At 41.3% G+C, this 20109-nt stretch overlaps 1 protein-coding gene and 1 pseudogene across 1 annotated transcript in view; both read right to left on the reverse strand.

Moving 5' to 3' along the window:
- LOC121550781 (proline-rich protein 12) overlaps positions 1 to 8116 on the reverse strand; it is a 37463-nt gene extending 29347 nt beyond the window's left edge. Inside the window, exons 1-3 of the mRNA XM_045221541.1 lie at positions 7808 to 8116; positions 556 to 710; positions 135 to 296 (exon numbers count right to left, since the gene is read on the reverse strand). Coding sequence (XP_045077476.1) covers positions 135 to 296; positions 556 to 710; positions 7808 to 7890 — 400 coding nt within the window. The 5' untranslated portion in view covers positions 7891 to 8116. The remainder of the gene's footprint in view (positions 1 to 134; positions 297 to 555; positions 711 to 7807) is intronic.
- Positions 8117 to 12358: 4242 nt separating this feature from the next.
- On the reverse strand, positions 12359 to 18223 carry LOC123491269 (annotated as a pseudogene).
- Between the last annotated feature and the right edge of the window lie 1886 nt (positions 18224 to 20109).

Consider the following 20109-nt stretch of genomic DNA (forward strand, 5'->3'; position numbering starts at 1 on the left):
GGGAAATGGAGATAGAGAGAAAGACAAGTAACAGAGATTATTAGAAATGTGCTGCTGTCTTTCATAACACTTAGAAAATGATGAACACACTCAGTTGTACTTGAACATGACTCATGACTGGCTCCTGCACTCACCAGTCTGCCAGGAGGGTGTTCGGAACTGGGAGAGGAGGGAGGAGGCTGAGGGGGGCGGCTGCCGACCCTGGGACTCCAGTGCTGAAATCAGGTTCATGACAGACGGGTCTGGACCAGAGGGACTGGCATGGTGTAGCCCAGTATCAAACAGCCCAGATAACCCTAGAGGACATAGACACAAAAGCATTTACTCAACCACGCACATTTTTCTGTTTACAGTGACTCAAATAAACAAAAGTCTAATCTAAACTAAAAAAACTTTGATAGAGAGAAAAATGCTCCCTGACTGTGTGTATAGGATAGGACAATATTGTACTGTAATAACAGGTATACTAAAATTCTATATTGACAACCTTTTGGAATCATGCAGAGACCTCAATTTTACATTTGAATCAAAGTTTATATTAGCCCGGCCCCTTACCTAGACTCCTCCCAGCCCCCCATGCCCCGCCCTGTCCAGAGCTGCCAGGATGGTGATTGGTTGCGTAGCCCTGCAGAGGGTGGGGTGTGCCATAAGCCTGGCGATGGAGCAGCTCTGAGTCCGGATGGGAAGACCTAGAACTTCCATACACCAGGCTGAGGAAAGAAGGGAGGAAGGGGAGCTAAATTAATCATTCATTAATGAAAAGTTTCATTATACTTTTATATCGGGGTTATCTAAATCCTGGTATCGAGATCTGCAGTACAGCTGTTTTTCTTTTCTCTTTGGTAGATAATTGATTGATTAATGTAGCCTAATTGATTGGCCAGAGAGTCCACTCACTTAGTGTCTCAGGTCTGAATCAGTCTCTGATTATAGGGTGAATGTATGTAATGTTGTCTCAGGCAGCATTGACTTTATATTTATTTTCAATCATCAAATAGCCCTTCAATCAATCAATTATGAAAACCAGAAGTGCTGCAGACTTGATACATGCGAATTGGGATACTCATGTTGTATACCAGGGGTATTCAAATCTTACTAGGAGAAGAACAAAAAAAGCAGTAAAACTGACTGAGGTCAAGATTTGAATTTGAGGGTTGTATACGAATAGTGAGGCAAGAGAAGCATTGTGTGTACAGGATATTACTGATAACCCATCATTGTCAATTAGGCCTAGATACGGCTATTTTCTTGATTTTCAATAACATCCTATAATCAAATAACAAATAAATAGTTCATTTCTCAACCAAAACAACTGTAAACATCCAACAAAATGGTGATGGCATATGGCAAATGGATAAATGTTTAAAGTGTCCTTCCATTAGTGGTAGTGAGAGGGAATCAGCAACTGCAAGGCTCTCTGCACCGACTTCAGACAAAATCCTGTTCTAACCACAAAGCCTCAACAACAACAATGCATTCTGGTCCCGGCTGACAGTGTCTCTCAGGCTTTGGTGATGGATTACCTTTCTAATCTACCTATACTCTCTTGTAGAGTTGTTTACATAGGCATACTCCATACTGTATAAGGGCAATATCGTCCTTTCCAGCCCACACCATATAAAATCTGAGCCAGTCTTACACTTTACACAGGGTAACCTAACACTCAAAATAAGGTATTGTTCATCAATATCAGCTGCTAAATAGAACTGGGAGCAACATTTGAATGAAAGACTGAATTAAAAGAAAGATTTTTAACAATCACACCCACCTCCACCTCCAATCACTTACTTGCACAGAGGGAAAAATCAACACCCAAACATAGAGACAGTCCCAAATGGCCTGGTCAAAAGTAGGGCACTATGTAGGCATAGGGTGCCACTTGGGATGCAACCAGAGTCTCAGAGAACAGACAATCTCCACAGAGTCAAGAAATCAAAGGTTGGGCATAGTCATGGAGTCACCATGAAGTGTAGTCTCTACATTTAAATTATATTATTTCCTGCATTCATTAATGTGGAATACACTCAAAACTATTATACATAAATAATCAAATCAAATCAAATTGTATTTGCCACATGAGCCGAATACAACAGGTGTAGAGATTACCGTGAAATGTTTACTTACAGCCCTTAACCAACAATGCATTTATTTTTTTATAAAAAAGTAAAATAAAACAACAACAAAAAAGTGTTGAGAAACAAAGAGCAGAAGTAAAATAAAATAACAGTAGGGAGGCTATATACAGGGGGGTACCGGTGTAGAGTCAATGTGCGGTGGCACCGGCTAGTTGAGGTAGTTGAGGTAATATGTACATGTGGGTAGAGTTAAAGTGACTATGCATAAATAATTAACAGAGTAGCAGCAGCGTAAAAAGATGGGGTGAAGGTGTGGGGGCAGTGCAAATAGTCCAGGTAGCCATGGTTAGCTGTTCAGGAGTCTTATGGCTTGGGGGTAGAAGCTGTTGAGAAGCCTTTTGGACCTAGACTTGACGCTCCGGTACCGCTTGCCGTGCGGTAGCAGAGAGAACAGTCTATGACTAGGGTGGCTGGAGTCTTTGACAATTTTGAGGGCTTTCCTCTGACACCGCCTGGTATAGAGGTCCTGGATGGCAGGAAGCTTGGCCCCAGTGATGTACTGGTCCGTACGCACTACCCTCTGTAGTGCCTTGCAGTCGGAGGCCGAGCAGTTGCCATACCAGGCGGTGATGCAACCGGTCAGGATGCTCTCGATGGTGCAGCTGTAGAACTTTTTGAGGATCTGAGGACCCATGCCAAATCTTTTCAGTCTCCTGAGGGGGAATAGGCATTGTTGTGCCCTGTTCACGACTGGTGTGTTTGGACCATGATAGTTCGTTGGTGATGTGGACACCAAGGAACTTGAAGCTCTCAACCTGTTCCACTACAGCCCTGTCGATGAGAATGGGGGGATGCTCAGTCCTATTTTTTTCCCTGTAGTCCACAATCATCTCCTTTGTCTTGGTCACGTTGAGGGAGAGGTTGTTATCCTGGCACCACACGGCCAGGTTTCTGACCTCCTCCCTATAGGCTGTCTCATCGTTGTCGGTGATCAGGCCTACCACTGTTGTGTCGTCTGCAAACTTAATGATGGTGTTGGAGTCGTGCCTGGCCATGCAGTCATGGGTGAACAGGGAGTACAGGTGGGGACTGAGCATGCACCCCTGAGGGGCCCCCGTGTTGAGGATCAGCGTGGCAGATGTGTTGTTACCTACCCTTATTAAGAAAGGTATTATTAACTGTTTACTTATGAAGTCCTCTGGTTCTATTTTTGAACTGCCCGATAACCATGGCCTTTTATCAATTAGATTTGCTTACCTCCTGTGTCCTCTCTCGCCTCCTTTTGAAAAAGGTCAAAGGTAATTGAGGAGAGGCGGCGAGGAGAGGGAAAGTGGACGAAAATGGCTTGTATGAAATGAGACTCTCCTTCTCCAATCGCACGTCATCAGGCAAATTAAGTTTACAGGGTGGAATCCCAAATTAAATGTATAAACTGATAAAAACAATTAAGCTAGTGAAATACCTTTTATAGATAAAAGGATAAGTAGCATATTGTTTTTAAATGTTTGCATACTTTTCTCCTTCGATAAAAAAATAGCTGATTCGAAGGGGGTGTGGCAGATTTCAAAACTCTTCCGTGAAGGACTCAGGTAGAATACACTTGTTCTTCCTCGCCAAAAGGAGGCCATCAATGAGGGGAGGACTGCCTTCTGTTTGCCTATTAATGAATTTACTCACTCCTCGACCACTCATCGGTTTCCGGGTCACGGAGGAGAGAGGACGGAGGATGGTCTTTTACTTAAATGAGAAAGCCGCCATAGCACCCTTCGGTTCTCTTCAGTGTAATATGATGTTGATTGGCCACCACTCTGTCACTAATCAACCAATCGTGTGACTGTGGCTAACCACCTTAGCTGATTGGAAATGCTGTTCCCCAGTCATGCATAGACAGCTAGCAGCAGAGGCGAGCGGTTATGGCTGGAAAACAACGTGTTCAGGCGAGACCAATAGTGGTTTCATTAATAAAAGCGTGGTGACTGTCTGAGTGTGTAGGTCGCTGACTCCTCCGCAGCAGCAGCCGTGCTAAGTTTAGCCACGGCTCGGTTAGCATATGCCACTCTCTGACTCAGGAATCAGAGTGTGTGTGTTTATTCTTTCTCTGACTATGACCCGTCAGTGTGTTCAGTATTCTTGAGTTTGACACATCCATATATTCTATTAAAATCTTCATAATATGTTAACAATATAAATATTTATGGCTAAATGCTAAAATATCTAACTGAACCCTAATCCCTAAAATGTGGATTTCTATGTTTAAGAAATTGGTTCCATTGAAATGAATGGTTCTGGAACTAGACACTAGATACTAGACGCAGTCAGGTTCAGTACTTCCGCTTTCCCAGAATATATGTAAATTGAGAATTCAATGGGCTAAGCAAATTAATCAATAGTATGTATTTAGTTGAGTGCTAATCTCTGGTACTGCTCAGATGCAATTTTCAAATGAGCGCACAACCTCTCCACATCTCTTCCCAATATTTTCTCTCCCCTTCTACAGACTTCTCTTACGACTGCTCACTCACCCTCCTTTCCTTATCACTCCTCTTCTCTCTCCATCATCTCCTCTTCTTCTCTCCTCCCTACATATCCTCTCCTCTCTTCCAAATTCAACCATTCCTTCTTTCTTTTCTCCTCTCCTCTACCCTCACTCCATCTCTTCTCCCCCACCCTCCCCTCCTCTCCAACTCTCTGTCGGGCCGTATAACCATGATGGAGTGAGCTGCAGTCCTCAAGATTGTGAAAGAGGGGATGAATAAAGGAGGGGGAGCTATTAATCCTTCATTAAGACTGCTTTTGCAATCAACCACTGTTCATTTCACCCTGCCATTCCGTCCGGGCAGGTGTATGATGATAATAGGCTCACTAGTTTAATACACTAGACATTTGTCTTCTACAGACATGCCTGGGACTAGTAAGAGCTTGGTATGCAGATTCTGAGCTAAACAAATGTATTCTACTGGTATTATTGCTATGGTTAGTTGAGTGCAGCAGAGGGCTTTTTTTGGAACTCCGCTGTATTTACAATACAATATGATTCAGACTACCAATGGGCCAGACTACCAAAATGTTGTCAAGGCTACATGCCAGTATGTACAGGTATGATACCAAAATAGGTGTAACCACCTACAATCAATTAACTGATTAAATTACTCATACAATTAATTAACATATTCAAATATGTATTGCACATTAAAATAAAGGTTTCTATAAATGTATTCACTTCAATCAATATGGCTGAAGAGAAAATATTTTGTAACTGTCATCCAATGTTGGTTAGGTTCATTACCCTAGAACAGTAGTAGAACAGTAAAGTAGTAGTAGTTTCTGTTCCTTTACGGTTTGCAAAAAAGGCAGCTAGCCAATCCCACATTAGGGAGTATGAGGTCATCATAAGAACACCAGGACTACATCAATCTGCCTGTGGGCTTGGAGATGCCCTTGACTCTGGGATTCAGCCATAAAAAAAACTGCTGGCTAGGCTAGATCAGCTGACCGGCAAAATAACATAAATATATATAAATGTGGGGTCTAAATAATCCTTGGTTCATCAAAGATACAACATTGTATGTAGCCTACTACTGTATTTTATGTATCTCAACACTGTCAGTTATCAAGGTTATATACAATAGCCTATTCTGCATAAGCAATTACTATAGATTTAAATGTGTTTTTGCAGTGATTTGATCATTTGCATCTTTGATGAACCAATGAGTATTCAGACCCAAAATAAAAAAATATGGTAACACTTTATAAGGACAATATAATAAGTGGCACTCCCAGTGAATGACACTGTAATAGAGGGCACGATTTAGGGCTTTATGACTTGCAGCAATTGAGCAATTACTCCATGCACACCCTCAGTCAGAATGCAACATTTGCCTGTGGGACTAATACTTGAGAGTTATGTCCCTTACTACCATTATGCAATCGTATTTTGCTCATATTAAATCTTATCGCCAAATCTGGAATTTCACAGTATCTGCGTTTTAAAAATAAATTATCCAAATAAACAGGTGTTTACTGTGAGCTACACTGTTGCTACATGTTACGCACGCAAGATTGATTTGGTTGTCCCGGCGACCACTGGTAATGTGCGTAGCCGGGTAGCCTTTGAAATGTAAGTAGGCCCCAATTCATAAAACACAGAGACGAGGCATTTTAAGACACAAAATGTGAAACATTTGGTTACATTAATATCGTTCTTACAGTATATAATTCATTCCCGTTTTAATTCATGCGTTAACGGAAATGAAAGATTATTGAGATATTTTACCAGTACGCCCGTAAACTTAGCTAACACGTTAATGTTAGCTAGCTAGCTAGGTGGTTAGAGTTAGCCAACTGTCTCTCAATACAGCATAACATGAGTTAGCTAGCTGGGTAGCGAGTTCTAGCAAACATCACACAATCCATCGTTTTAGCTAATTACATTTATTGGTGTTTATGATCGATTCTTATGTTTTTACTTTGTAGCCAAAGACCTGCAGCATTGAGTCAATATGCCTAATCATTTAACTTGAACTGAACAACTAACGTAAGCTAGCTAGCAAGGACAACAATTACCTGAAACCTTGAAGCTAGCTAGCTTTACCCCAAAATGGCTAGCTGGTAGAGGTATTTCTCGCATGAATGAAAATGCAGTTGGTGCCCCCCAAAAAGTAATACACCTATCATTGCACCTGTTAATAATACGCCTATCACCTAAGCATGAGAGTGAAGTTAGACAGTTATTACACACGGTGTACCGTTACCAATTTTATCCACGTTTCCATCAATACAATTGCTAGGCTTAAAGCTATCTAGGGGTTATTTTCCCAATATATAAAAATATTTGCACTATCATCCATGCTGCAACTGCTGCTGCTTTAATAATGGGATTTAATGTACTCGTGCTTGCAGAGTGAGTTAATTAAAATACCTTACAATTTACTAGCTAGCTGTCACTAAATTATCACTGTTATTAGCTAAGTTATGGAAAGTGTTTACTCTAATTGTTTGATGATAGCTGCATGTCTTGATTTGATTTAGCCTACACTCATCCTACAGTGTATTAGCGAGAATTGTGAGACGGGGAAAAGCAACCCTGCAGCACCACCATTTCTAGCATAAAGGCCATTTCATTTGTAGACAGTGTGCTAGGTACAGTTATCTGCCGACAGTAGCCTAGCTACAAACATTGCATTTTGCATCGTCAAATATATTTGGTTTGTATAGCTAATTAGCACCAACCATTGCTTTGTAATATATATTACGCAATCAATACATTAGTAAAGACAACCCAGTATGCATTAATATAATTATGGAAATTGTGGAAAATCCAAATGTTCTCTGCAAATATCATTACTGGATTTTTTTCTTTTCATTTCTGATTATACACTAGCCAGCTAAAGCTAGCTGTATCCTCCCAAGTCCAACCCATCCCCCCTCTTTTCGCCCCTCTCCCCCCTCTTTTTTTCTGTCTCGGTCTACCTTCCGTATCACGTATTAACTCTCAATCGCATTCCTTGCATTTTCAAGATCCCCCCCCAATCTTGCTAATGACAATACTGATAGCCTTGCTATAGCCTACCTGGCGCTTGCAAACAATGTAATCTATAAATATATATATAAACGGAGCGATAGAGGGAGCACGGATTGCATTGCCTCTATTGGCATGGGCATTGTTACAGCAAGCTAAGCATATTTATGCATCCAATATATGAGGGCGCACATGTACGGGTACAAATGCTTACCTTGCCTTGGCCGATCTCTCGTAACTCCATCCCGTACCAGCGCCCAAATCACCGAACCCTGTACCAGGATAATTTCTTTCCATTAAAGAAAGGACTAGGGATGAAGATGGAGAGATAGTGTGGGGGTAGGGGAGGGAGGAGATGTCTTAAATTCTCGCACGCTATCACTCCCTGTGTCCTTTTTTTCCCGCTGTTCAGTGTCTGTTTATTTCTCCCGATTCACTAGCAAGTCCTCAAGACTGAGACCAGCACGGAGGGGGAGAGGAATGGAGGGGAGGAGAAGGAGGAGGGGGATATGGAGGATACAGAGAGGGGAGGAGGGGGTGGTTGGGGGGTCACACCAACCACCACCACAAAAATCCGGTTTCTTCCTTCCCTCCCCTCTTCAGCCCGCTATATATTTAAATGTCTATTGTCCTCCTAGGCACAACCAGCGATTCAGCTCATGCTTGCGCGTAGCCTTAACCTGTCTGTGCACAGCAAAATATTTGGTGCCCATTTATCACTCTAGAATGAAGCACGCTATCTCTTACCATCCCCCGTTGTTGAAGTATTGCATTTCAAAAATATTTGAAATATATATATAAAATGGGGCGATTATATTATAGCAACAGTGTCTATTGTTTATATTTTGGCTTGCCAGTTCCCTCTCCAAAATTAATTTACACACACCCCCTACCCAATATTGGTAGCCTAGGCAGCCGATAGTGGGCGCTAGATCTGCACTATTGTCTAGGGTTGATGTTCCCAGACGGTAATACACTCGTATCCCCCGTAGTTGCCTGACGAATCAAACTGAATTATTTGGCTGCTCTATGTTCGCTACATACTTCAGTCTGAGACTGCCAAGGGTGTTGTACAAAACAAAGTAATCAGCGATTGGATAATCTCTAGCCGGCTCAGAAGGCCCGCCTACCCGAACAATCAGATGAGGGTGTGTGATGACCAAATAACTAAATACACAACGTCACTCAAATTCATAACATTGAGAAAGGACAAAAGTTTTGGGGAAAATAGTAAATTCTCTTTTATTTTTTAAATAACTAGTAGCTAACTTTTGTTACTCTCATCTAAAATGAACTAGCTAGCAAGCGTAAGGGATTCCATTCCAAGCACAGAGAAGTTATTCTATTTGATGGAGCAACGTTGTTAGTTTCCCTACAAGCCTTTCATTCAAATAGTAATATATCATATTCTTGACCTTCAACAGATGCACGGCCTTTGGCAGGAAAAAAACTCAATTGGGAGAGTAAAAGCCTCCCAACTTGAAGTTGTGGGCACAAATACATTTTATGCCACCAGGGGAAAGACAGACACACAAAAGCCAAAGATAAATATGCTGCTGAAATGAACATGAAGGCAGTAAGTTCAAAGACCTATCACTGTCATTTATACCATACACTAGTACCAACCAACAATGGAATGTACCTCAATAAAATGTAAGATGGGGCTTTAAATGGGTGTACTAACTCTGTAGCTCAGTTGGTAGAGCTGGCGCTTGCAACGCCAGGGTTGTGGGTTCGTTTCCCACAGGGGGCCAGTATGAAAATGTATGCACTCACTAACTGTAAAGTCGCTCTGGATAAGAGTGTCTGCTAAATGACTAAAATGTAAAATGTGGTCATTAAAGATCCCATGGCACTTATTGCAAGATTATGTAATGATGAGTAATGTGTATATAAAACTGTATTCCTATCATGTAATACTGTGTTTAAAATTACCATGTATGTAAAGTTTATGAATAATGTATATGGAAGAAAATATCTGTACAATTTAAATACAATTAGAAAAGGAAAACAAGGTTACTTTTGTCCTCCAAAGAGGGGGGTGGATGGGCCAATAAAATAAATACAAATAAAGAATATGTACAGTGCCTTTAGAAAGTATTCAATCCCTTTATTATGGCAAGCCTAAATAAGTTCAGGAGTAAAAATGTGCCTAAGAAGTCACATAATAAGTTGCATGGACTCATGCTGGATGCAATAATAGTGTTTAATATGATTTTTGAATGACTACCTCATCTCTGTACCCCACACATACAATTATATGTAAGGTCCCTCAGTCAAGCAGTGAATTTCAAACACAGATTCAACCACAAAGACCAGGGAGGTTTTCCAAAGCCTCGCAAAGGGCACCTGATAGTAGATGGGTAAAAATAATTTTAAAAAACACAACAAAATGTGGAATAAGTCAAGGGGTATTAATACTTTCTGAAGGCACTGTAAGTGGGGTTAGGGTGGTGAGTTTCCCCTTACACTGTAAAGAGCTTTGGGTGTCTAAAAAAGTGCCATGTAAGTCCAATTAATCATTGTTATTACATGTTTTGCCATCTTCCATAACTTGAAGACCATGCCTTTGTACAGAGATGGAAACTGGTACAAAATACCAAAAAGGTGTACTGTTAAGTTAAATAAATGACTATAGTAAGTTCCTAGGTGGCAAATAAAGTAACAGGGTTGAAGTTGGTCTTAAATCAACCGATTTAAAATAAAAACAATTCTGTGAACATTTCTTTGAAACTGTGTACGTTTTACTTGTGGATTACTTGTGGATGTTGAAAAAATAAAATCAAGATGTGTCAATTTGTTTGTCTACATGCCATTTAAAAACAATGCAGATATTGTAGTAAACCTATTTTGGGTTAAGACAAGTAACTGAGTAAGGGCAAACATGATGATAAGCTTTCAAGCTGAGTTTGAAAAAGACATCCGATTAGCACTTTGCATTTAGAACGGTTGGTTTTATTATAGCTAATAAATAAACAAATCATTGATGGATAACTAGATAAAATGGTGCCGCGTTCACGTGCTAGTCGGAAATAGGAAACTCTGAAATTTCCGACTTGCAGATTCGTTGAACGTGGCACGTGTATAACTACAACCAGTTAGCATGTTGGAAATGGCAGTTTCCTAGTTCCGAATACTATTTGAACGCGGCATAAATGCATGTCTCTCGTCTTGCCCATGCAAACCGGTCAGCATACGTGAAATCACACTCCCTCATCTGATTGGTCTTTTCCCACGAACCGTAAACCGCCATACGCGTCATCACACTCCCTCATCTGATTGGTCAAGTAGGCGGACCTTCTGACTTTGGCTGTGGTAACTAGTGACGACTACAATATTCGTACCGCGCATACAAATATATTGTAGTAGTCCTCGCGTTCTTTTGTAAAAACAATTATAAATAGACCAGAGAGAATTGAAGAGAGGTTTCGCGGCCGTACTAGAATCTTGATGTGAGGGTTTCACGTCATTTTCTTCAGAAGACGCCATTTTTGAGCTGCTGTTTGGATCGCATGTTAGCACACTCCCTCCCTCTCCCCACTCACTCAATTTCTCTCCCTCTCCAGTGCGCACACTCAAACGCAGTCTGTCTGCTACTCCAACTCTTGCTAAAAGCCAATTTATGCTTGATCCGAAATGTGGTCGGAGGCTTCGTATGGAGGGTGTTACGCAATTGCAGATCCACCAGAGGAATGCAGAGGCCAAATCAATCTCTGTACCACATCGCCGTGCGTGTATAGCTCCGCAGTGACATGATTGGTTGACGGTAGGTGGGGGCGGGAATTGCAGTATAAACACTAACTCACTTCCATGACAAATTCCTTCACAATAGCTCTGCTCGGCACAGGTATGAAAAGCCTGATGTCTGCGGAGGCTGCATCGCAGTAAATGCTATACGGCCACCTCAGATGCAGATTGACCATGTAAAGCCTGTAGTCATATACACAGAGGACATTCTCAGACAGAATATAGTGTAGCACAGGCCAATTCTCAACCAGGGAGAAAAAGGGTACATTTGGGAGCAATGCAAGATACACTTCGGTTGAAAGAGTGCAGATATATGCAGGGGTGGGCAGATTACTTAAATGTAATCTGTTACTGATTATAGTTAAGAAAAATAAAGTAATCAGTAACGTAAACCTTTGGATTAGTCAAAATGAGTTACGTAATCCGATGACTTTCACTTCTAACACCCAGGCATATTTTAAGACGTTTTTGAAAACATGCAACTCTATGGAGTCTAGATGACTGTCTGACCAGTGGGCTAGGTGTAATTTTTTAAAATTAAAATGTTTTGATTAAGGAATGTGTATAAATATAGACTTTGGTTCAGAGCGGTCTGTCATGCACCAATACAGATACAAACAACCGAGATAAAACAAACATTAGCCAACATGTTGACCTAAATACAGTACCAGCTGCTAGTTTATACATAATATCTTTCTCACAGGTAACCTCTTAACAAGTTTTCATCCCATTCCCTTAATTTCTCTATCTATAACATCCTTCAGCCTTGCCCCCCTATGAACTCCCCCCAAATAAAAAAAGTCCTAAAAACTAGAACTGGGTCAATTACATCCCAATTTCAATCAGTACAGGGATTGAAACGCTCTCCTATTATATGGACATTTACCATGTCTACTTCAACAACTCACAGGAATTGAAATGGAAATGTTCACAGCTGTGCTCACTTATAACAGTCCAGAACTCCAATTGAAGCTTGTAATACACACCCACACTTCCTTTTTAAAATGTCCTTCCCTTTTCACTCAGTGTCCTCAGTATTCGCAGTAATCTCAGTATTGTTAGCTGGGTCAGGAGGTTCTGATGGCGCCCCCCTGTGGAAAAATGAGAGAGAGAGGTTGTGACATGAATGAAAGATGCACAGACACACACACACACACACACAGTGGACAGACATGCATACTACACATAGTACACAAAGGTGGAATACATTCACGCACAGTACACATTCTTAAACTATGGTGGAACATACATACACACCAGTGGAGGCTGCTGAGGGGAGGATGGCTCATAATAATGTCTGGAACGGAGTAAATGGAATGGCATCAAACACATAGAAACCATGTGTTTGATACCATTCCACTAATTCTGCTCCAGCCATTACCATGAGCCCGTCCCCCCCAATTAAGGTGCCACCAACCTCCTGTGATACACACACACACACAGGCCTACCCAGAGTAAGGTGGCGGGGGCGCGTCATGCTGCCCACTGCGGGTCAGGGCTTCGCCGTAGGAGGGCAGTCCTGGGGCGATGATCCCAGCGAGAGGCACTGTCTCTGGAGCAGGCTGGCCATCCACATCCATCCTCACTGGAGCACTGAAACAGATTACATAAAAGTAATACTAGGTTAGGCTACACACAAGTAATGTTGGCCACACACAGACAAGACAAAATATGGGAAGATTCAGGGTCCATTGCTTATTTCTGAAATAGTGTTGCTGCTATATAGGGCTACCCGGGATTACATAGGTCTATTTTATCATATGAAATTTGCTGACAGATAGGGCAACCAGGCAATATATGCCTTAGGTTAGGTAGGCTATACAGTCCTGGTCAAAAGTTTTGAGAATGACACAAGTATTGGTCTTCACAAAGTTCGCTGCTTCAGTATTATGAGATATTTTTGTCAGATGTTACTATGGTATACTGAAGTATAATTACAAGCATTCCATAAGTGTCAAAGGCTTTTATTGACAATTACATTACGTTTATGCAAAGAGTCAATATTTGCAGTGTTGACCCTTCTTTTTCAAGACCTCTGCAATCCGCCTGGGATGCTGTCAATTAACTTCTGGGCCACATCCTGACGAATGGCAGCCCATTCTTGCATAATCAATGCTTGGAGTTTGTCAGAATTTGGGGGGTTTTGTTTGCCCACCCGCCTCTTGAGGATCGACCACAAATTCTCAATGGGATTAAGGTCTGGGGAGTTTCCTGTCCATGGACCCAACATTTTGATGTTTTGTTCCCCGAGCCACTTAGTTATCACTTTTGCCATATGGCAAGGTGCTCCATCATGCTGGAAAAGGCATTGGTCGTCACCAAACTGTTCTTGGATGGTTGGGAGAAGTTTCTCTCGGAGGATGTGTTGGTACCATTCTTTATTCATGGCTGTGTTCTTAGGCAAAATTGTGAGTGAGCCCACTCCCTTGGCTGAGAAGCAAACCCACACATGAATGGTCTCAGGATGCTTTACTGTTGGCATGACACAGGACTGATGGTAGCGCTCACCTTGTCTCAGGACAAGGTGTTTTCCGGATGCCCCAAACAATCGGAAAGGGGATTCATCAGAGAAAATGACTTTACCCCAGTCCTCAGCAGTCCAATCCCTGTACCTTTTGCAGAATATCAGTCTGTCCCTGATGTTTTTCCTGGAGGGAAGTGGCTTCTTTGCTGCCCTTCTTGACACCAGGCCATCCTCCAAAAGTATTCGCCTCACTGTGCGTGCAGATGCACTCACACCTGCCTGCTGCCATTCCTGAGCAAGCTCTGCACTGGTGGTGCCCCGATCCTGCAGCTGAATCAACTTTAGGAGACGGTCCTGGCGCTTGCTGGATTTCTTGGGCGCCCTGACGCCTTCTTCACAACAATTGAACCTCTCCCCTTGAAGTTCTTGATGATCCGATAAATGGTTGATTTAGGTGCAATCTTACTAGCAGCAATATCCTTGCCTGTGAAGGCCTTTTTGTGCAAAGCAATGATGACGGCATGTGTTTCCTTGCAGGTAACCATGGTTAAGAGGAAGAACAATTATTTCAAACACCACCCTCTTTTTAAAGCTTCCAGTCTGTTATTCTAACTCAATCAGCATGACAGAGTGATCTCCAGCCTTGTCCTCGTCAACACTCTCACCTGTGTTAATGAGAGAATCACTGACATGATGTCAGCTGGTCCTTTTGTGGCAGGGCTGAAATACAGTGGACATTTTTTGGGGTTAAGTTCATTTTCATGGCAAAGAGGGACTTTGCAATTAATTGCAATTCATCTGATCTCTCTTCATGACATTCTGGAGTATATGCAAATTGCCATCATAAAAACTGAGGCAGCAGACTTTGTGAAAATTAGTATTTGTGTCATTCTCAAAACTTTTGACCACGACTGTACTGTACATACTTACACTCTAAGATCGACACACTAACATACATAGACACAACACACACACTCAATCTTACCTGCCTGCCGTCCTACCAGCCTTGTTCTTGTAACAGTAGCAGTCCAGCGGCTATGACAGCAGACACTAGAGTAGCCAAGATCCCTGCCACTAGACCCGACACATCCACTCTGGGCACTGTGTCTAAAGAACCAACACAATGAATACATTTGCAATGTACATTATATTAATGCTAGCATTTTACATTTAAGTCATTTAGCAGATGCTCTTATCCAGAGCGACTTACAGTTAGTGAGTGCATACATACTTTTTTTATTTTTCATACTGGCCCCCCGTGGGAATCGAACCCACAACCCTGGCATTGCAAACGCCATGCTCTACCAACTGAGCTACATCCCTGCCGGCCATTCCCTCCCCTACCCTGGACCAATTGTGCGCCGCCCCATGGGTCTCCCGGTCGCGGCCAGCTACGACAGAGCCTGGATAGGAACCAGGATCTCTAGTGGCACAGCTAGCACTGCGTAGCAGTGCCTTAGACCACTGCGCCACTCAGGAGGTAATCATCATCCATAGAGAAACATGAGGACAGTAGTGAGAATGTAAATGTCAACATAGACTTAGTATAGTTTTACTAAAAGCCCCCCCAAAAAGGTCTTACAGTGACTGCTGGTATATGTGTCCCAAAATACATTCTGTGGAAAATATAAATGTAATTCCAAGTAAATTCCTAGTCAATTAATTGAACAAGGTTACAGTATTCTTAATGTGTGTAAATAATACATAATTTCCAACAGACTTTCATGAAAGGTACCACCACATTCACTGCCCCCTTCCCTCAAACACCTCCCTGGCCTCCTCGTAGGTGCACATCTCCTCCATGCACTCCCTCTCAAGGCTATCTGGCGTCACCAGCTCCAGGTCCCAGCTCTTCCAGAGCAGTGAGCGAGACAGGTATGAGGACGCAGACTGTTGTCCCAGGAACACTGGACCCAGAAAGAGAGAGAGAGGATATTCATGTGCATGATATTGAGGTTCATATAATCGCATTGGAGTCAGAGATAGAGACAGAGCCTCTTTCTCATACACACACTAGCAATCACTGATCACAAGTCTGACCTCGACAGACAAAAGAGAAAAGTCAGTGTTGAATGGATAACCTCACAATCAGATAGAAATAGAAACAGTTAAGCAAAATAACAATTGCCTAACACAGTGGTTCCCAAACCTTTTCACTCGGGCCCCCCTTCCATCATTGGGGAACACCCCTACACTGTCCATGACACAAACTGGTCACAACCCTCTTGTTGGAGGAGAGAATTTTGCAGGTTTCAAACATATTTCCTGCAATTCTATAAATGTTGCCATGGGGTGGTGATTTTTTTTTACATTTTAAAGCAACTTTTCTGCAATTCTACACATTTTGCCATGTGGTGGAGAAAACCTTTTGCCGTTTTAAAGCTAATTTCCTGCGATTCTACACATTTTGCCATGTCTTATATGTGTTTATGTGATAACTGAGTGTCTCAAACATTACAACAAAATCAATGGGCTAAAAAACATTTCTGACAAGTTATAAATAGCTCTCTAAAGGTCTGCAATGACTGACATGACAAGAGGACTGCTGATTCACTATCCAATCACGAAATTGCACATTGTGCATTCTACTATTACAACTTTCAAGAGTAAGTTGAAAGCCCAACTGAGTTTCTTAATGCCTCACAGTTTGGGAACCACTGGCCTAATATGACCCTACATGAAATAGGGTGAAAGAGGAGGGGGTAAACTTGCCTCCAAAACAGGTTGAACTGAATGCACATTTGGACAGACACATTCTCTCCCTCTCAGTGCTAGTGTGCACACTTGAGTGTTAAGGACAAACAGACGCAGTGGCATGTATTCATGGATGCCAAAGAAAGCAAGGCTTCCCCCCAAAAATTGACAAAATAAATAAATAACATTAAATAATTTATCTTTAGTCTTTCTGTGTTTCATAATTTTCCTTCAATTTGCAAGAAGAGGCTGAATGTATGTCATCGGAGAAAGCATCCGAGACAGTGCTCCTTTATCTCTGTATGTGATGCCCATCTAACTGATGCTGTCTGGTCAGAAAGGGTATGACATTATTGCCGCCCCTAGCATGCAAGGGAAGCCAGTGAACCTTTGGCCTCCCTTGAAAAAAAAAAAAGTATAAAATAATAGCAAATCAGCGTTGAGCTAAATTGAGTGAGCTCAACAGTGAATGGTCTAAATTGTTTTTGGTATCTTTTAGTTGTCACTGTATTAGACTAAGCATAAGTGATTTGATGATGTTGAAATGGTGCTGGAATAGTGGATGTAGCTCCTGTTTTCTTTGCGACTTGCGGTATCTGTCCGTGGTTCTAAATCAATAGTTGTTTAGTAGTCAAAAAATGTCGGAAACATTAACTTGCTTGACGATGCTGTAGGTCATGTAACTGTTTGTTACATGTAATATGCTTTGTGGACTTCATCAGACAGAGGTTGCTCTCTGGGTTTGTGATGAAACAAAGGAGTGGTTGAATTTATTCTCCCACTGTGTCTTCTTATTGTCTCGGCCTTAGGCCTATATATCACGGTGGCAAGGCATATGAACTAACAGGTTATAGAGCAAACAACACAAGTATCACAACACATAGGTTGTAATATGGCTTTTTTTTCTGGCTTGGCTTCCCCAGTGATTTTACCCACGCACCGCTACTGAACAGATGTATGTTTACCTTCATTGTGGTTGTAGACAACTCTGGCCCAAGCCAGGGGGAGCAGCAACAGCATGCCAATACATATCTCTCTCAAGCAGGAGAGACAACTGCAACAAAATGTATTTATTCATTATCGCTCTAAATAAATATGCCATACTCAACATATTATTCAGTGATTTTTTTTCATGTAAAAAGGGGCACCCACATACACACACACACATAAACAAACAGAAAAAGGTGATCCTGAAAATCAGCCATTTTGTTTGACTATGTCGCCCTCTAGAGGCGGAGGTTAAAAAGAAACAAAAGCTACTTTAGAATGTTTCGACATGTAACAAAATTGAATCACATAGGAACAAATACCTACATTGTAACGTATCGTAGGCCTACTTATCGTAGGTAGGCCTACTCTCTTATAAATAATAAGGAAAATAAAGAAATACCATTTAATTTTTCTATCTAATCAAAATGTTTTTTCGGTTGTATTGGGCAAACAATTGCTATCAAGTTTACTTAGCCTAGTAACTGCCATGATAAAACTATAATTTTCTTTAAATTAAAACGTTACAAATGTGTTATGTTTACTACTGTAACGACATTCAATACTATGCTATAGCCACAGGGAGGGGGGCTAAGGTGAGGAATGTGTGACCCCTGGGCTCTGTCATTGAAACAGGAGCCTTATCATCCATTCATAGGTATGATGGTAAACGAGATAACCCTTTGGGCAGTGGATTTGGTATTGTGCTGCCCTCGTGTGGCGGTCCCCCAACCCCATGTAGAATATTTTTTAAAGGTATTTTTTTATTGTATATATATATATATATATATATATATATATATATATATTATTGGGTTTTTTTGCTTTTATTGAAGCGATACAGTGTTGGAAAGACGGGGAAGATAGGGGAGGGCGAATCAAGGGGAGTGGCTGTAACCACTGGACCACACAAGCTACCATAAATAATATTTATGAGATGAACACCAGATAAGCGCATGTTTGAGTACATTGAATTTTCACAATCCCAATTCAAACAGTCCTTTTTATTAATCTGTACATTTACATGCTTATTTTTTTCTCTCATTGCATTCATCAGGAGTTTTTAAAAATCATATTTGACCTCGGCCAAACTGCTTTCCTGTCACCAAGCGTTCACCAATGCTGTTGAAGAGAAATAGTAAAGTAGAAAAAAAAGTTGGGTGTGTCCAGACAAACTAGCTGCCCTATTCCATTCGGACACATTCTGAGCAAAAACTCCAAGATTTGAGAAATAATGTATAGAAAGTGTAACGTGTACAACAAGTATTTGGTTTATTTCAGTACAAAATACACTTGGCAAATACTGGCAGATTACAGGGTGCAAGATAAATATCGTTTGAGATTCATTGGTATAAGAAGACAAACAGCTTTTTGCTGTTAAAAATAATGACATATAACAGACTTAACTACAATTATTTTTCGTGGCTTATTACACTGCAGTAATAAGAAGCAATCCCCGGAGACGAGGCCATAGCCCAAACTATTTAATACAATTCCACATTGCATTCTGTCTCTGTTGTTCATTCAGTTAAGCCTGTACTCTATTGATCTTTACATAACACCAAGATTATAAATATACTGCATTTGTTCTCATTGTTGGACCCACAATTATTTTGGTCGACAGGAATGATGCCTTGTCTTCAGCTTATCAACAGATCTCCATTAGCTTTGACTCATTCATTTAATACAAATACAGTCAATGCATTATTTTAGAATTTGGTGAAAAACAATGGGGGACAAATGTGGATCCTACATCATCAACCGGGTTCTATATCACAAAGAAAAGAAAATAGGCAGCTTTGAGAACCAATCATCAATAACTCAAATTATTTATCAAAACATCTAAAATATTATTAGGGTCAAGGTTTCGAGTCCGATTCAACTCACAAATATGGAGCAGATTCAGAATCTTTCAGAAAGTTAGATGGCTATCCTGCTTTGTTTGAAATATCGCCTAGGGGATAAGTAGGCGAACTGTTAGTCATATGTTAATTACATCGATATGAAGGTTTACAGGACCAGTACTACATATCCTCTCTAAACAAACAAGTTATTTCATGCCAGACAAATGTAGTTTACGGAAGTTCAATCAGGAATGCTTGTCTGAATGCTCGGTTAACTTCATTAAGTAAGCATAACATAATTTACTTAGCTTCCTATTATGCGGGCATAGTGGGAATGAATACAAACGTATTATCATCAGCATAGCGTCTTCTCGTCTTTCCTATTAGCCACGTGCGGATTGTCATTCCCCCATCTACCTATAAGCACCGCACAATAATGCACATTCCTCATACTTGCTGTTCAACCTATGGGCTCGCTCTTGCAATTATCACCATCATCTCTCTCAACCAATGGGCGTAAATCTTGGGATGTATTTATATGTCAACTTACCCATGTTCTCAAACTTCCTGTTTTACATCAACAGTTGTCGACAACCATCCACCTCCCCACAACCACCAGCTATAATAACCGGCAGGGGGTTTGTTTTCCGATGCCAGCTGCCCAGTAAAGGGCTACCCGTCATCAGCATCTGGCTCTGAGAAGCAATCCCCGGAGACGAGGCCATACCACAAACTATTTAATAAAATTCCACATTGCATTCTGTCTCTGTTGTTCATTCA

Source organism: Coregonus clupeaformis, chromosome 7 (genome assembly GCF_020615455.1).
Source record: "Coregonus clupeaformis isolate EN_2021a chromosome 7, ASM2061545v1, whole genome shotgun sequence".
NCBI lineage: Eukaryota > Metazoa > Chordata > Actinopteri > Salmoniformes > Salmonidae > Coregonus > Coregonus clupeaformis.